The sequence below is a fragment of the Pteropus alecto genome, unplaced genomic scaffold (assembly GCF_000325575.1).
Source record: "Pteropus alecto unplaced genomic scaffold, ASM32557v1 scaffold52, whole genome shotgun sequence".
In the NCBI taxonomy this organism is placed as follows: Eukaryota; Metazoa; Chordata; class Mammalia; order Chiroptera; family Pteropodidae; genus Pteropus; species Pteropus alecto.
The window spans coordinates 3,541,488-3,561,057 of NW_006433941.1; the positions used below are offsets into that span (position 1 = coordinate 3,541,488).

The 19,570-nt window shown below is 39.1% G+C and overlaps 1 protein-coding gene across 3 annotated transcripts in view; it reads right to left on the reverse strand.

Annotated features, from left to right (window-relative positions):
* The window catches only part of SPECC1 (sperm antigen with calponin homology and coiled-coil domains 1), a 160,450-nt gene that overhangs the window by 64,628 nt on the left and 76,252 nt on the right, over positions 1-19,570 (reverse strand). Inside the window, exons 4-8 of one of the 3 annotated variants that reach the window (XR_003045300.1) lie at positions 12,292-12,499; positions 8,960-9,033; positions 8,379-8,557; positions 6,296-6,779; positions 2,778-4,200 (exon numbers count right to left, since the gene is read on the reverse strand). Coding sequence is in view for 2 of the 3 variants with exons in the window: in XM_025044346.1 (XP_024900114.1) it covers positions 4,179-4,200; positions 8,379-8,557; positions 8,960-9,033; positions 12,292-12,499 (483 nt within the window). In the remaining variant the exon portion in view is untranslated. Of the gene's footprint in view, positions 1-2,777; positions 4,201-6,295; positions 6,780-8,378; positions 8,558-8,959; positions 9,034-12,291; positions 12,500-19,570 lie in introns of those variants that run through there. The other 2 variants (XM_025044346.1, XM_025044345.1) reach the window with 2 other exon arrangements.

The window sequence follows — 19,570 nt, forward strand, 5'->3', positions numbered from 1 at the left end:
GCCACCTGAAGGGTTTTTTTTTTTTTTTTTTTTATTTCCTACCTCTGTGCCTTTGCTCATTCTATGCCCTTACCTAAAATGTAATTTTCTCAAAATATTCCATATCGTTATACACAAATCTAAAAGAAGTTTGTAGCTCTAGAGTGAGACAGAAATTGGTAAGTATTCTGTCTCAGGTGTCAAAGTGTCTTCTGAGTTTCACTCTTTAATTTCGATATAAACATATGACAATAAAAACAAAGTAAAACGGTAATTTGAACACAGCATCTAAATCTCCAAATTCCAATAGTAAAACCCAAAGAAATATATTGTAAAACTCCTGCATCAGTACTGAAAACTGCAGAAAGATATCATCTACTTGCCTTAGACTTTGAAGAATTTCTGCTACATAGAGAATAAGAATGGGGAAATGGAAAGAAAATACTAAGGGTTTATCTTGAATTTCTTTTTAAAGAAAATAAAAGTATGGGAAAACCCCACTAATGTCCCTTACAGTAGAGGACTGAGGTTGTGAGGAGCATGGAATGCCCAGAAAACATGCAGAGTGTTCTTCCTACAAAGGATCAGTAACATTAAAATGTGACTGTCTGAAGAGACCAGAGATGGTTCATCCCAGGCACAAAGGAGAATAGCAAAAAAAGTCAGACGAAGAAGAGGAAACAACGGGCCAAGCAAAACTAGACCTAAAAGGCTGGCTCCCGATTCCAATTTCACCAAACAGAGAAGAAACTGGACATAGATGAATTTCCACCACTAGGCACCTTTTCCTCTATATTCTATTTGAGCTTCTGTGCCTCTGCTACGTCACATAAATTTACCTTAAAGAGCCTGCCTTCTAGTTTAAGATACAATATATTTAAAAGTAATCAGGCAAAGTGAGTTTGGGTCTAAGTAGAATCCACAGACACTGATTTTGGGCAAATGTCAGGCCCTGATACACTCTCATTTGTTTAAGCAAGAATAAGTGATGGGTAAAAACATGCCCTGATCTATTAATATATTTCATAAAATAAAATGAATAACTGAACTCAAGGGAGAACAGACATTTGTAAATTTGACAGGAAACAGAATTAGACACTTGATAACATCTGCCTTGAGAATACAAAAAAATTCAAGAAAATAATAAAATATATTAAAGATGACAATTTAAAATAAAAGGATGAATTAAAAAATGATTATTAGCAATCTAACAATCCATTAAAATATTTTAAAGCAGAACCAGCTTAAGAGAAAAAGAAATGAGGACATATTGGAAAAGTCTCTCTGAACATAGATAAAATGAACAATGTAAAGGTGCGGTTTCAATCAGTAGGCAAAAGATTGTTTTGGTTATAAATGGTGCCGGCATGACCGGCTGTCATATGGAAGAAAAAGACCCATACCCCACATCAGACTTAATAAAGGAGGATCAAATATCTGAGAAAGGGGGAAGGGCAGGGAGAGGAAGGGAGGAAAGGAGGAAGAGAAACAGATGAATAAAATGTAATAGCCTATTTGTACAAGATTAGGGTAGGGGAAAATCTTAAACAAAAACAAAACACTTAGAAGCAATAAAGGAAAATACTAACAGATTGTATTCCATAACAATATCAAATTTTCCATGACAAAGATGATAAAGCCAAAACACCCCAAATTACTGGGATAAACATACATCCCTAATAAAATACTAATTTATAAACTGATAAGACAAAAACAATCAGCTCAAGTGCTCAACTAACAATTCTCAAAATAGAAAATACAAATGGTTAACATGTAAAAATATGCTCAGGGAAATGAAAACTGAAGCACTAATGAGACAGCATTTTTTGCTTACCCTCTTGGTAAAAACTGAGATTAATATTATCTGTAGCTGCTAAGGCTATGTATAAACAGGCACTCTCATGAAGAGTAAAATGTCACAAGTCGTAGGTAAGTAATCTGGCAAAATGTATTAAAATTAAGTGTGCATATTCTCTAAAACAGCAATCATACTTTCAGAAACCCATCTTATAAAAATAGAAACATAAGTCTATAAGGCTGTATCAATAAGGATTATTATTATTATGGCATTATTTGGAAAGAAAAAATCTAGAACACAACCTCGATATTCATCAGCATGGCAATATCTGAATATTCTAGGGCACGTCCATTCTCTGGGATGCTGTGCTGCTATTAAAATGAGTTAAATTCATATATATTGACCTGGAAGGATGCCCATGATACACTGTTAAGTGAAACGTAAAGGTGCAGAGTAATGTATAGAATATAATCCCAGTTTTATAAAGAAAAATAAAGGAACCCTACACATTTATATGAGTAAAGGGAGAGGTAAAGAAAAACATATACTGGGAACACTGAGTACCTAAGATTAATATTTTTCTTTATAAATCTCCATTTTGTTATCAGCATACCTAAATTTACTTTGTAATTAAGAAATCCAATACATCAAATCACCTAACAATCTACTTGTTTTTCAACAAGGCAAATCTAGACTTTAAATTCCATGTGATATATTTTGATACATTAGATTTTTGTTTTCAAAATTAATTTATGTGCAATAAGTATGTTTGCTCCTTGCCCACTTGTTCTAATAATGAAATCATGTAAAAAATGACACATATTTAAAATCAACCTCCTATCTACAACTTGTATCAGAAGTCCAGCTTGCTTCTACCTCAAATTCTAGATATTTAATGTGGCTTTAAAGTTCTGAAACTATATGCACTAGAAAACAGAACAAGATGACATAAAATCTCTGCAGAAACGTGGCCAATGATAAAAATAATCAGGCAACAGACTCTTCTAAATAATAACATATTTATTTAGCACTTCATAAATGCTTTACATATAAAAATATCCAACAGTCCCCAGAGTAAAGACAGATCAAAATATGGTGTACAAATACAGCTGTAAATTTTAAGTCGAGGTTGTACTTTTCTTAGATTGTTTATATTAGAAAACACCCAGTAAATGAATTTTATGTCATTCTAATAATTCTCAACCTGAGGTAAAGCTCTCCCGGTTTATAAATTTCTCTCCTAGTAGGACAATTCCAGCAAGTGTTTAAACTATTTTTACACAGAAGACATCAACTTCTCTTCTTTCTATTACCAGGCCAAATTCTTCTAGTGATTCAGTGCTCTCCAGTGTGACACCCTACAATGTCTTCCTGAGTTAAAGAGCAATCCTGCTCTTTTAATTTTCCTTGGATTGGACAGTAACTCTTGTCTTAACCCTTGGATAGCGTAGCTGCTAATGACCCGATGCTGTCTGGACTGTACACTAGTTTCTCACATGAGAGCTGCAGTAGGATCTGCTAACTAGATACAGATCTTCACAACGTACGTACTTCTGAAAGTTTAAAACCACACTTTGAACTTTATGCTTCTGGATAAATCTTTTAAGTTTCCAGGGTAAATTTTATTCATGAGGCATCCTCTGTAGTTAGTTGTTGTTCATTAGTTTTCAGTTAGACTTCAAGCAGCATTGTCACCACATAAACTTATCTGGTTTAACTACATCCTTTATTATCAATCGAACATCTATTTATGTTAAGCCTAATACCGAGATTTTTGGAAACCAACCCAAAACTTAGTGGGTGGCTTGTTTCAGATGAGGTAATGAAGTCAGACCCCAGCTAGAACAGACGCGATCAAGCCATTATATAAAGGAAGCAGAACTTACTAACTTCTTCAGAATGAGACGTCACACAGATAGCTTCCTATTTTACCTTAAATAGTGTTAATTCCAAAATTATCAGATACCGTACTCAAAAGGAAGCATAAAAATAAACTCCAAAAAGTAAAACACGAGCATGGGCGGCATCCGCCAGCGCTCTGAGTTTGCTATGCTACTGCTCTCTCTGAACACTCTAGTTGCATATCAAAATTTTTCCACAACAGACTTGTACTTTGTTTTTTTTCAGAACAATTTCGTTTTATGCTCCAAATAAAAGCCTGCTGACTCTTCTGAGAAAAAGAAAAAGAATCATCTTTTTGTAATGAGTTGATTCCAAAATGTAGAAAAAGGGTAATAAGACTTGATTGCAATGACTCTGTAAAACAATGGACGTTATAAGGAGACAATCTGGCTCTTTATAGAGAATTTCTCCTCTACATTACTCCCCCTTTCATATAGAAATGGCTGTAGATCCCCATCATGGCAAGGGCTGAGCTGTCTTTCTTCCATCAAATGCTCTGCTAGCTGACAGAGACCATGGAGCTGTGAAAATAGAAATGGGAGGGGAAAGGCTGGTAAAGGAGTTACTTAATGCAACATGACATTTGTCTACAAATATAAGAATTAACAGCTGACACTTGTCCCACAGAGCAAAGCTAATATCCAGAGTAAGACCTACATGTTTGAATTCCTATTGTTTCAGTTTTCTTGGAAGTCAAAGGTCTTCAGACAGAAAATGCCAAAGACTTCAAAACGCCATTACCAGGCTCCTCCCCGGACCATCACCAACAGACAACTGTGTTGGTAAAGTAGAGATGTCCAGGATGAACAAAATCAGACCCTCCGTAATTTACAGAGTGACTCGTGCTTCCCTCTACTATGCTATAGTCACGGCCAAAAAGAAAAAAAAAAAAGATTTCACTTATTGTTATGACATAAAAATCCTAAAGGCCTAAGGGAAGCACATGCCTACACTTTTCGAAGCAGATCTTTACAGATGGGGGTTGGGGAGCAAGGAAGTAGACATAATACTTTAGAATTAAAGTCTTTGTATCTAATGCCATCCATAAGTGCAAATTTAAACTATGAAAAAATAAGTAGTATGAGAGTGAAAGAATTAAGCTTGTTGGGATACCAGAGGACCAGTTTCTACATCAAGGGCAAAATAAAATGCCATAGGTCCCTGATGGTCTACAGTGCTAATGTGAGGTATGCTCAGAAGCTGCTTAGGAATCTCCATGAGAACTGGTCTCCTTCCATCAGGGCCAGGGATGCTTATCAGAGCATGTGCTGCAAGAGAGCTAGAAAAGACAACGTAGTGACTTAAGAATCTACACCTCCAACTTCCACACTTTCCCTTTGAGTGACAGCCCCAGAATACTCAGTGAGAGTCTGTGATGCATTACAGCTATTAAGAACAACACAAAGGGTGGCACAAGCACAAGACTGACGTTAGGGCAGAATACGTTTGTGCGCACACAGAGTTAAAAGCCAATTCCAGAGAGTCTGGCAGTGATATGCAGCCATGCTGCTTGCTTTAGAGGTGAGAACGCAAGAACCAGTGGCACACACTAAACACATTTTGAATTTTAGACATTCTATTTTTAGAAACTGACACAGCTAATTAGTGTTTTTAACGACCTCTTTTTTGAGATGTTTATTGGTGTCATATGATACACACATAAAAATCAAGTAAACCACCTAAAAACTAATGGTCTTTACTGTTTCGGAGTAAGAGAAAAACCACATAGGTCTTTTCCTGCTACTCTTCGAGAAGCCTGTCATATACTGCTCATCAACAATGTCTTTCTTTAAAAAGGCTATATGTGGCCCATCCAATCATTAAGTCAAGTTACACATGTAGTCTCTGTGTCTGCCAGGCCTGAGGACTCAATATTTCAGAAAAAAGATTTGATGTTTTAATTTTGATGAGAGTCTTTATTTCAATGTCTTTCTCTTAATGATTCAAAATTAGAAGAAGTCAGAGTTGAAAAGTGATTCCTTATCCTTATTCATGTCCAGTAAAACATATCACACTCGGGTCCATAAAAACTACATTGGCTTGTTGAAATTTCTGGAAGAGAAAGACGGGGTCCACAGCCCAGCTAGAACGTGGACACGCCATTGTGTAAAGGAGGTTCCAAGGATTGCACTGGAAAGATGGTACTGTTGACATTTGAACTCCTGACTCTTCTATCAGAGAAAGGCCAGCTGACCAACTAGTCTCAGAGAATAGCAGAACTTACAGGGGCCTTACAAAACGACTTACTCTTATCTCCTCATTTAAGAGAGGAAGGAGCTAGGTCTGGGAAGGAAACCTTGCCAGTTGGTGGCAAAGTTGAGACTAGAGACTCATCTTCCTATATATCTTAACATTAGTTATTCTGACTCCAAAATAAAAATACTTTTAAAATATAACAGGGCTGATGATTGCTAATGAGCTAAGTTTTTGAGTTATCTAAAATACTAAGTTAAATAATATGCCATATGTTTTAGTTACTGAGTTCTTGGTAATAAACGCTAATTTAATTTTCTTGCCCACTAGCCTATGTTCTTTAAGAATGCCCACATATGCAAAATGAGAATCTGAATCAGTTAATTCCGTGTTACGATCAAAGTGTTTTTCAGATGCTCTTACCTTTTCTCGGTTGTACTTGGAGGACCTCATCAGAGAATTTTCTGCAAGTTCTTTGGCTGTGTCTGAACCAAGAATGACTTTTGAGTTCTCAGATGACTGTCAAAGTCAAATCGAGTTTCAGTCAAGAAACTCATTCAGCCAAGACGGAAACACTATGTTGCTTCAGGACCTTTGAGGGTAGGAGCTGGTTTCAAGTCTTGATCATGTGGTAAGTTCAGGAAGTGACTGAGCCATCAGCGAGTAGTAACTTTCAAATAGTCAACTCTTTAGAAGAGACAGTTTGCCAGAGAAGTGCAGAATCAGACAAGAAAACAGCCCTGGCAGATGTCTGAAGTCCTGCCCAATGCAATGATAGGCAAGAAACACACTGAGGCCTACAGTTTCAGTAATATGCCATGTTCTGAACTGGTGTCAGTTCTAGAATTTGAAATGTTTTGTGATAAGGGATTAAACTGCTGGATTTAGGAGGTAGGTATGCAAATCACTGGAAAATCAAAAGAGAAACATATTGGGTTAAAAAAAAAAAATGACCCTAAGTTTGAAGATGTAGGATAGAGTATACGGAGTCCTAAATTGTCAAGATGCATGCAGAGATCTATGTTATCAGGGTTCAAGTTGTATAACTGGCCTATATCTTAGAATCTATGTAAGAGATGCAACATCTCAATTGATGACTTATTAGAGACACTACACAAACTCAAGACTTGTCTTTTACTGTTTATCTATAACTTGTAAATGAAGCAACACAAGTCAGGATTTGGTTCCTCTTCCAAAGATACAATATAAACGTAAGACGAACGGACAAATAAAAGCAGACACGAAATAAACTAAAATGACTTCACATTTTATAGGTAACACTATACAATCTAGTTTTCCTATTCTTCTACCTTATTTTAAAATTCATATGCTTTGGTGGTCAGAGGGAACAGGTATGACTATGAAATAATGATCTTGCTTTTCAAGAGTGAATTGCGGACTCAGTTCCTCATCTAATCTTAATCCTTCTCTAAAGGCTATCTTATATAAAATTCATAAACAAAGGAATGAGGGATCAATTGAAGCAAGTTTTATAAGAGAATCGAAACAGAATTCTGAGAAAAAATTTGCTCTTTTCAGCATCATGAAATTTCATAATACGTCAGACCCAAAGGCTCAGAATTTGCCAATGAACAACCTTCCTCATCCTAGAGAACACATAAAAAGAACAAACTGCATAAATCAGCATTTGGAAATACTACATTTCATATTTGAGAGACATCTGGAAATTCAAAATAATTTCCTAATATCCAAGAATCTCAAACTTAAGGACATTTATCCCTGACTTGGGAAAGATAACACCGCATTAGTTAAAGCCTAAAACACTATTTATAATCTTGTTTGTAAACCACTTAAATTCTAAACAATAATTAACTTTGAGCTCACTTTAGGGATACCTCCCTCTGAAACTCTGCTGTTAAGAAAGCTCTCTGGGGCCATACATTATGCGTTTTCCCTCCCTTAAGAACAGGAGGGAAAGTTACATATCAGCCAGATGTATGTTTTCCACACTCATCCTTTTTAACAAAGTGGGTTATTTGAAGGGCTGTTTGAGGTAGCCCACAGGAGTTGCCAATAAAGAAGCATGTCCCTGGGCCAGAAGGAACAAGTCCTTTATCTAGTGGCAAGTCCCCCTACGGTCAAGTCCAGCTTCTCTTGCTGTATACGACTGACTGTGAAAGGTGTGGCTGCTGCCCGCGAAATGTGCGCGTCCCTGTGCTAATAAACACTAGCTTTAAGTAGTATGGATCCTAGACATGACTTCTATTCCTTCAATCCAGGAGACACCTGGCTAGAGCTTTTGTACATATGTAAGTGAAGAGTTTCCTCATCACCTTCAGTCAGAAAAGGGCAGTGACTGGCACTGGATGGGATATTCCTAGTTGTGCAGTGGCAGTCATGGTAGAGTGAGCCTAGAAAAGAGTAAACATTCGGCACGGAGAGACATAAAAGCGGCACGAACGCCATGCATGATGATTAAGTGAGAAGCCAAGCACTGTGCGGAAGCCCTCAGACTCACGAAGGCGCGGCTGTGCTTGTGACCCACCTGCTGTGGCCCTGCAAGTCCCCCAGCTCTTTCTGCAGCCTGGCGTTCTTCTCCTCTTCCTCCAGCAGCCTCCTCTTCACAGTGCGCAGCTCCTGCTGGGCCTCACACTTGATGTCGTTGGCCACCACCACAGCAGTCTGCAGGTCCGCCTGGAACCGCCTCCACTCCTCGGTCTCCTCCTGAAAATGCCAGAGTCCACACCTGAGTCAGATGCTACCAGGGCTGGCACCCAGACAGGGGGCTCCAGGGTCCCCTGTTCCAATCATTGAGAATGACTGGCTGGGCGGTACTTAGTGAGGCACTGCTTTAATGGTAGCTCACTACTGGAAAAAGGCACAGGTGGGAATTACACCTTCGTGTTATCAGAGTTCTCCATCTTGAAACTGAATGGCTGCTTTAATTTTACTTCCTGCCAATACTAATTTGTGGTTCCGGGGCCCCTGCCATGGAAATGTACTATGAGAAAATAGGCTAGAGAGAGTAATCAGGGTAATTTTTCAAAGGTTTCCAAACCTAAGAGGGAGATACTTTTAGGAAAATGATGGAGATGGTCCCCAACCCCTGCTGTAACTGCATCTCACCTTTATCTGCTTAGTCAGAGTCTTTAACTGTCTTTCCAGGTCTGATTTCTGTTCCTCTAGCTTCATCACGTTGCCTAGAAATAAACAAGTCAGACAGGAGTTGGCAGAGTTGCGAGACTCTTGGGAGAAGGCAAGCTAGGTAGCAAAGGATCAGATCCAGATTTGGCAATAGGCTTTAAAATCCACCCATTCTACTACAAATTTCATTCTTGGCACCCTGAAAACCGGGAGCCAGAAGCAGAAGGTTCTCCCAAGATAGAAAATGAGATGAATTAGAAAACCGGTGGTGTTTTGTTAGGTTACACCCTCAGATGACAGGCTGTACAACCATGTAGCACTATGGGAAGGGATCTAAAGAGTCACTCACACTTATTACACTTACTCTTGGCTTCCCTCATATTTGCATACATCATCCTGAATGTCCTTTTACTGCTGTGAGGTAGAAGGCTTCTATGTAACAGAGGATATGACTAGTTATTACTATTGTGACTTTTAGGCCCATTTCTAGAGTTACAGTTCTTAATCACAGTTAAACCTCAGAAGCACTTGTTCCCAAGTGACTTCAAAAGCATAGACTCTGATCCACAGAATCAGACTCTCCAAGGGCAGACAGGATATGGGTGTGTGCGCTTTAACAGCTCACGGGTGACTTGACTGCCTCTTCCTAATTATGATCATCTTTAGTCCCTCACACTCTGCCTCCAATTCTTTCCATGTTGCTATCAGAGTGATTTAAATTTAAATCTGATCACGCCCATTATCTAGTTAAAATTCTTCAATGCTTCCTCATGATCCATTTCAGATCAGTAGTTGTTTATTATGGATATGAATCAGAATTATCAGAGGAGCTTAAAAAAATAAAACCCCACAGGGTCAGGTCCTACCCCAGTAGTTCTAATTCAGCATGTGGGGCCTGAGAATTTGTTTGGGGTCAATGCTACAGAATGAGAAAACTCTCTAACATTTTATTTTTCTATTTCAAGGACCTTATGGGGAGGAGTGATTGTTTAAGTCTGGATTTGTGTGTCCCTGGGCCGCCTAGTGAAAATACATCTTAATACCTTAACATCCCTGACGAAGTTAAAAAGCTTCTTAAAAGATACATGGTCTGTGTTATTTTCAGTTTTAGGTATGTTATGCTACAACCACAGGGACTGGGCTTGACACCTACTCTGGACTTTTAGTTACAGGCTTCTTTCTTGGTGTGTCTGTGCTGACTTTTAAGGGTTTGGGGGACAACACAACCAAATTCTCAAAAGCAGTATATCACTAAAAGAAAAACAAAACGAAACAAAACAAAACAAAACCGGACTTCTCTTCTTTGCCTTTACACTTTTCAAGTATGGTGCTGTGTTTGTAAATGTGCACTGACTATGGCAGCTAGTTTTTTGTTGTATTCTCAAGCTAGACTACTGAGAACACTCTAAACGACACTGACATTGAATGCCACTGTTCTATAATTCCACCACGTCTAATGAAGAATGGAACCCTGGCACTACCAACTATCAAGGTGAAGAATACACAGTCGATTCTTATTGTTTGTATTAGTTACATAAAGTTGTCATGCACACTGAATTAGAGAATATTAAACTATTTTTCCTATGGGAAATTCAGGGTTAGGTTCTGTGAGCTTCTGGTCACAACATTTTCATCAAACAAAATGCTATTTGTGTTATAGAGGCTTGTTTGCCAGCACCCTTGTTAAAAAGCCTATCCCATCAGTGCTGGAAACCTGCCCGCCCATGCAACCCTTTTCCTGCCTAACAGTCAACAGGTATTTTACGAATTCTCCTGTAGCTTCCTGATGTGCCTTACCTGCCTCACCTGCAAGTTTTTAACTTCTCTCACTAGTATGTGACCTTCTGAACCACGTGGGCTGGCCAGCACTAGCTGAGAAGGGTCTAACGCTTTCCTGACCCAAGAAAATGTGACTGTAAATTTCTTTGGTTTTTGGCTTCACAACAGTGCTGTCTACTACTCCCCGCCGCCCCCCGACCCCATCAGCTTTTATTGCATGAAGCCACAAACTTAGCCGCTTTTCTATATTTTACACAGCTTTGTCACCCAGCACTTCCTGGAGAAAGTCTCACATACAGATTGGTGAATTTCCTCTCCCTTCTCTGGAAGTTTTAGCTAACACTGATCAATTCAGTGAACTCTGCTGACATGTTAACACTGAACTCACAGCCAATACCACTAACTCACGCGTGAACAAAGCTTATCTAATACACATATTTCTCCACGAGGCACATCATAGCTTTTTTGCGCTTAGAGACACTAACCAGCATTTTAGGACCAGACTACACTCGGGGGCCATTTTAAACAGTGAAATCGCCAACAAAAAGCACAAAATGCAAAAAACATGGCACTAAATAAACTGGGAAGGTGACCCTTGTTTATAGTATGGGAGATGAAACAAGATATCGGAGTGTCCCTGAGTTCAACCTGAACTGGGAGTGTATCTTCGGACACTCAAATTTTTTATCACACTGTATGTGTTCACTAATGACTGTGAAAAAGTGGAGAGTACTGAGGTTACAAATAAATTTAGGCAAGTAAGTGAAATTGCAAATATGGCTTCCACGAATAATCAGGATGAACTGTGCATGTTGGGGAACTTTTCAGGCAACTGGCTATGCTATTTTTAGCAATGGTTAGTGTCACTAAAAGCTCTGTGCATTAATTCTTTTGCTACAAAAGCAAACACATTAGATGTGATCATACGATAAGACTTACTTGGACAAAGCAGGCAATGTTTAATCTCGTTTAAAAATGTCTTACCCTATTCAAAGCAAACAATGAATTAATAAATAAGCCATATATTGGTGCCTCTTCAGTAACAAAGTGGCCAACTTTATAAGTTATTTGATATCCTACCATCAATGGCACACATGCTGGAATTGTTGTCTCCCTGACACCATGAGCACACATTGTTCCAATCAGTCTGACCATCTGTCGCCCATCTTTTCATCCATCAGATCCAACATATGACACCTTGTCAATACTTGATGAGAGTAGTCAGCAATGTGGCTCACACACAGTATACATAACATTCCAAAATGTGTTTGCTCTTTTTTATAATCACCCTACATTGCTGACTCATGTTCAACAACCTTTTCTTCTACACGACCTGGTTTTCAACTTAGTTTAAGAGATTAATTATTCTGTCTTTCTTAATTGCCATTTTTCCTAGGAGATTCTAGAACACTCAAAAAAAAAAAACTTTCCATAAACGTTCTTATATACTCTCCCACTGTCACCCACTACTACTGGTTTTTTTCGTGTTCTACTCACTCCTGATCCATATTTCACCAGGGCTTGATTTTACTTACTTTCCAGCTCATTGATGAGTTGATTATTATGTAACTTGACAGCTCGATGTTGTTCCACCTGATCTTCCAATTCAAATATGGTTTCCTTCATGTCTTTAATCTCCGCATCACTCTCTGATGCTTTCTCTTGCAGTTTTAGGCTGGTTCTGCTCAGCTGTTCTGCCTGACGATCACATATCTCCTTCAAGTAAGAATAATCCTTTTCCACCTAGAGAATAAAAGGAAGGTTCTCTGGTCAATTTAACAGTAAAAAATTTACCACATATCACTATCAGGCTTATCTACTCAACGGCAAAGGAAGTTCTTGGCATATGTCATACCAGACATCATTTCTGTATTGTTAGCCTCAGAAATAACCATATTCAGAGAAATATGATATATGTAAATGGACAAGTGAGTGGATTCTGTGCCCCCTCCTACCAGCATAGGGAAGGCTGCACATATTTAAATACACTTCTTTCCCGCACTTAGGTGGAACAGCACTCCACACTGGGAGACTCAGGTATTGCACCAGGAGAGCTGGCGAGCAGCCTGGATGTAGCAGCCTAACCTCACATCCGCTGTGTAACAGCACCCTCTGCTGGCAAACAAGGAACGACGCCCCCGAGACCTTCCATCCCCTATAAACTCCCAAATCTTTTTAGCCATACAGACAGAACTTGTGGTTACAAGGTTTCCTTAAAGGAATACAACATTAATGTGATAGAGAATACCAGTTGAAGGCATAGAATATAGAAATATGCATGCACAAGACAGAAAAGTGGCACAGCATGGAAACTCATTTTACCTTTTTCATTTTTAATCATTAAACATTTAAAATACACAGAAAAGCACCAAAAGTGATAACCATGAACCCACAGACTTAACAGTGGTTAAATTCTTCATATTTGCTAAATCTTTTTACTTTATAAAATTTGTTAAAGCCTCAACTTCCCTCCCAACCTAGATGGTAATATATATTACACTAAAATTGGTGTGCTCATTCTGTGAATGCTTTTTATATATAAAATTTTTTATAGATGACAAACTGTATTATGCTTTTGCAATACTGTTTTATACTGTATTGTATTATAAGATGTTTCTGTACTGTATAATACTATGCTTATTATGCTTTTGTTACTCGTTTTTGTGTGTATGAGAGGTATCCATATTGCTATACATTGCTCTAGGTCATTACTTTAAATGCTGCATGACATTCTAGTGTCTGAATATACTAATTATTTATTATGAACTATGCCTCTCTTCTATAGTCCTTTAATTAATGTTACTAAATAGTTGTATATTTACCAGATAATGTAAGCTTGGTATCTAATAATTTCTTCTTAGATTTGGAGGGGTTTCCATACACAATATATATTTTTTTCCATGTGTAAAACCTTCTGGCTGCACACTCTATGAGGACAGGGACCCTGTCTACTGTCTTCACTTTTGTATCCCTGGTGCCTATGCAGTGTCAGACACACAGGAGGCTCCAATGAATATCTGATGAATGAACAGTGGAAGGCAGTATTGCACTGTTTTTCAACTGGGAGGTTGTGATAAAAAAATAAAAAAAGAAGGAAGGAAGAGAAGGAGGGAAGGAGTAAGGAGAGCCGGAAAAGAACCGGAGGACACTGCCTACGCTGAGGATGAGCAATGTTCTGTGAAACCTATGTTTCAGTTAGAAAGGTATGTGGTTCTGTATTGCCATGTAAAATATGTCAATGTAAGTTGTGGTCATATGTTTGAAAGCTGCTGTGATACACCAAAATGGCTAAGGATGCACACATGGAGACAGACTGCCAGTTTAAATCCTAATTCTACTAAACCAAGCCCTGTATTCCTTAATCTCTCTACCTTGGTTTCCTCACCTGAACAATTAAATGTAATAATGCACTTAAAGAGCTTATCACAGGCCTCGCACATGGTAAGCACTTAATAAAAGTTATTATTTCTCTCATAACTGTCTTATGTCTTATCGTATACAATATTAGATAATAATATAATACAGGTCTAAGAAAATTACAACACATGGAAAAGACCAAAAGTCTTATATCTGATAGTTATTCTAATAAACAGATGATTTTTAAGGAGAAAAGGGGCATATCTGTCTAGAAGACTGATGTTTGACAGCATTTGAAAAGCAGCAACAGAAGGCAATTTCTGAATCTTGCATCCTGAGTCAGACACAGGCTTTCTGCAAAGCTGCCTGGCTCCGTATCATTAACTTTCAGACTGAGGCATGCTCAGCCTGGTGTCTAGAAACATACACATTACTTGGCTGGTACTACTGTGGGTCAGAAGTAAAACGAGAGGACATAAGAGATAACCAAAAGGTTGAACGCCCTGAGAAGGGTCTCTGCGTGTAACTAGGGCTGCTGGCCTCTCAGAGGCTCCCACCGCCCTTTACATCCAACATTTTGGCTCATCATGATCTCAAGAACCAAATGGTGAGCATGGAGGTGAGGTGGGGACCGCCTCAATGTGTGCTGCAGACTGTTGGGCTTGGTAAACCTATAAATCAGTATATTGTTTCAAATTACACACGTCATCCTTCCTTCTTGATTTTGGAATAATTCTCTCAAGCTTAGTAATAATATTCCAGAAAGATCTTTTATTTAAAAAAGAGAAAAAAGAACCCTTAAGTAGCTTCGCAACTTCTCACAGGAGCTTGCTAGGTAAATAACAGGCAGGTATTTTTATATTCATTTTACAAATTAACAAATGGAGAGAGGGAGATTAAATCATTTGAAAAGAGCAATGCAATTTATCAAGTAGGTTAAGACCAACTCCCTGTACTTTGATGACTGTTAAAAGTTCCGAGTACCTTCCGCTTCACCAACCTTTCTACTGGCCAGTTCGACTTCTGCTTCTAGCTTCTCCAGTTCAAAAACTGCACTATCAGACACCGAGTAACGAGATTTCTAACGTTTCTCTTTAAAAAAAGGAAACCACTTTCATACATTCCAAGCACCTCTCATCTTAAAAAAAAAAAATTCTCTAGAAATGGGGTGTGTGGAATTGAGTTGCAAATAGATTCAAATGAAGTTCCTGGGAGCACTAGTCTTCCTTGGAGATGGGGCAGTTAGAGATGGTCCTTGGAGCTCCGACAACCACCAAAGGCACACGGCAGCACAGATCACTCAGGACTCTCCTGCAGGACTCAGCCTTACCATGTACCTTCTAGGACCTTAGGATGCAAGGACAGGCAGGGCAGCTCTGAGACAGACTGGCCTAAAGTCTTAGCAAATGTCACACGCAACCTTTCCTCGGGCTGGTCAGACACTGAAATTGAGGAAAAGGCATTATCACAGGTCTAGTTCCCAAGGAAACAGACACTGAGATGGGGATGTGCATATAAGTTTATTGAGGAGCACTCTGCAGGAGAGTGAAGGAAACCAGACTGGGCAGAGAAGGGGAACTGCAAGGCAGTCACAGCAAGGGAACACTGCACCTAGATGCCCTTCAGAGCTGCTCCATATTGAAGTGAGGGCCTGGGCCTCCCCTGACCCAAACTGCACTGGGTGCAGCTATCCTGGGGAAGGGGCACCCCTTGGGTAAGGCAGCCCTGCTCGAAGAGGGCAAGCCCTGGAGAAGGCCTCCAGGTAGGCAGTCTGTAGCCATCAGCCCCCACAGCTGGGAGAAGGGGTGCTTCAGTCCTGGACGGCTGGGATATAGTCCCACCCATGGCAGATATTATAGAGCATTCCTGTACTGGCCACAGTGGTATCACAGATAAATCTGGACTCTCTTCCAGGGGAACTGAACAAATGGTCATGATGGTTTGACCACGAGATGACCTTCAAGGGCAGAGAATGGTAAAAAGAAGAATCCTACCTACCCGTCCTCAGTAGTGTGCCCTCCTCTAACGAGGTTGAGACTCTTTGCAAACCTCAGCAAATGTAAAATGCATTAGTAGGAGAACTTCCCGGTTATACATATTTTTACTGCTTCGAAAGATACCAGAGAGGCAGAAGGAGACCTCAGGAACAAGAAGAGGAGTGGCTCCTGGGCCTGGAGGCACTTTTGGCCTGTGTAGCTAATCAGCAGGTTCTGAGGGCAGCCTAGCTTGCAGCCCTGGACATCCTTTCTGGCTCCATTATTTGCACATCCAGTTGTTAACAACTGTTCCTCCTCAATCTTGCTCCAAGTTCTATGCTCCCTCGCTAGTAAATAGCACAACCACATATCTGCCACACAAGCTAGAGAACTGCAAGTGAAGTGAACCCCCTCTTTCCTGCACACCCCCAAATCAGGTCACCAAACCCCACTGAGCCTACCTTCTAAATGTTTTTTTCCCCAGCCCTTATCTTCCCAACTACTCCCTGTTCAGTCCTTCATTCTTTCTCACCTATGATCAAAGTAATCTTTAACTGCAAATGTGATCCTATAATGCCCATTTAATTTTTTTTCAGACCCAAACCATAAGTGACCAAGATAAAAGAAAAAAAAAAAGGTAAATTAGACTTCATCGAAATTAAAAATATTGTGCCTCAAAGGACACTATCAATTCAGTGAAAAGATAATCCAAAGAAATGAAGAAAATGTTTGCAAATCATGTATCTGATAAAATATATGTGTGTATGTATGTATGTATATATGTGTGTGTATATACATATATATAGTATATACATATGTGTGTGTGTATATATATAGCGTATAAAAAGATCTCCTAAAACTTAACGATGCTAACACAACACAATTTTAAAAACGGGCAAAAGATCTAAATAGATATTTCTCCAAAGATATACAAATGGCCAATAAGTACACAAAAAAATGCTTAACACCGTTAGTCATTGGAGAAACGCAAATCAAAACTACAATGAGATATCATGTCACACCTGCTAAGATGGCTATAATAATAATTTTTAAAAAATGGAAAATAAGTATTGGGAAGGATGTGGAGATACTGTGGGACCCTCATACACGGCTGGTGCGAATGTAAAATGGTGTGGCCACTTTGAAAAACAGTTCGGCAGTTCTTCAAAGAGTTAAATATACAATTACTATATGACCCAGCAATTCTACTCCTGGGCATATAACCAAGAGACACGAAAACACACATTCACACAAAAATCTGCACACCAGTTCACAGCAACATTATTCATAATAACCAAAAAGTAGAAATAATCCAAGTGTTCATCAATTGATGAACAAAATGTAGTATATTCACACAATGGAATATTAATCAGCTATAAATAGAAATGAATTACCGATTCATGCTACCACACGGATGAACCTCAAAAACATTATGCTAAGTGAAAGACTCCGGACACTAAAGGCCCACATATTACATGATTCAATTTGATGAGATGTCCAGAATAGGCAAATCCATAGGGACAGAAAGTAGATTAGTGGTTGCCAGGACTGAGAGGGAGGGGATACTGGGCAGTGACGAGTCTGTTTTACGGAGTGGTAAAAATGTTCAAAAATTAACTGGTGACGGCTACACAACTCTGCATATACTAAAGACCACTGACTTGTACATTTTATGTGAATTATATCTCAATAAAGCTACAATTTTTTTTAAAAAGTGTCTTCAGAGACCCCCACTGTCACTCTCACTTGAGGATGAAATGAACACTGCTGGCTGGTCGTGGTCTCCTGTTGCCCCACTTCAGGTAGGCACGCTGTGCACTCCAGCAGTGAAAAACCACTTGCGAAGCTTTCCTGACCGCCCACCTTTCTGGCCTGAGAACTTGTTGTTCTCTTCCTGCAACATTCCCACAGCCCCCACCAACTCATCAGGTCAACTCCTACTCCCCTCAGGTTCAGGTTATAAATCAAACAAAAGGAGGAGTCTTGATGACTCAGGTTTTCACTGTGAAAGGGTGCTTTCTTCAAAAACAAAAGGCTTTGTTTTGGCCTTAAGACAACAGTGTGTTAGAGTCCTTAGGTCCACTTGAAATGTCTTCCTATCCCTTCTTTATTTTCATGTAACCAGGAAGCAGTGTAAGTCAGTGATTAAGAATAAGAATTCTGAGGTCAGACCCAACTTTGAATCCTGGTCTTAATTAATTAATTAATTAGCCTAATAACTTAATCATTCTCTGCCTCAGTTTCCTTAACTGAAAAAAATTAGATAATGACAGTATCAACAGCATAAAACTATGATGATTAAATGAGATTAAATGATGTAAAGGTTCTAAGAGTGACTAGCACATATAAAGCACTAAAATATTAGCTGTTACTAAAATATGACAATAAACTTTATTTTTTACCATACTGATATAATTACAGCAGCCTCTTTTCTAATTCTTTTGCAAGTTTCTCTGACATTCATTCATTCAATGTTTATTCAAGTATTTACTGAATATCTAAGATGTAGAAGTTAAAGTTATAAATTATGTTAAAATTAAATATAGTACAAAAGGAAACAAACTTGGAATGATTGCTTGAGTAACTTTACCATGAGTAGGAAAGTGTGTTACTTTTGCTGTGTTTGTTTTTACATCTAAATTGGCAACTTCAAAACTCTGCTTAATTCTTGGCCCTGTTCTGAACAGATACTGCTGATGGACAGCCACATTTCATTCATTCTGGCCTAAATTCGCACTGTTTTTCTTTTGCAATGCAGTTTTGACAAGAGAGAGAGGAATATGCTAGTTTAGTTTATACTTCTGTTATGGAAAAAGAAAAAAGGTTATGAAAAACTCAAAAAGGGTAAAAATTTGTATTTTACTTGGGGAACTCTCTAGTTCCTGGACCTTTAGTGCTCACCAAAGTGCTTCCCAAGATCTTGCCCAGGAGAGACAAATGCTGAGGAGAATTCAGGCTCAGAGACAAGGTCAAATTAAAGAAAGAATGGTGCTCAGGTCTAACTTCACAAAAGGTATTAACATGTCTAAAGAGAAAAATAGGTTCCTCAGAAGTAAAAGGGGGTCAGCCAGGGAAACCCAGAAAGGGAGAGGTAACACTGCATTCACGGGAGAAGCAATGCCCCGCTTTTGTGAATTACACAAAAGCCCAGGGAATGGAGTACAGATTCTGTGGTTCTGGTCCCACTGGCAAGACCACTCTTACTCAAACATCAGATCTTGCTTTATCCAACCATCAGGTTAAGCTCCCACCCCTCTTCACATGGTTTTAAGAGCACAGCCCTACAGGGGGTAAATCCAACAGTCATGCCAACACATGAGCGCTATGTGTTCTGGACCATATGACTGTCATATCTGACCTAACGAGGGATGAATGGGCATTCTGGCTTTATCGTTGGTTCTTCCTAAGTTTCAGCTCCTGGTACACAGCAGGCTTCAGGCTCTGCACAAGGCCAGGGCCTGTGACATATTTCCTGAGGCGA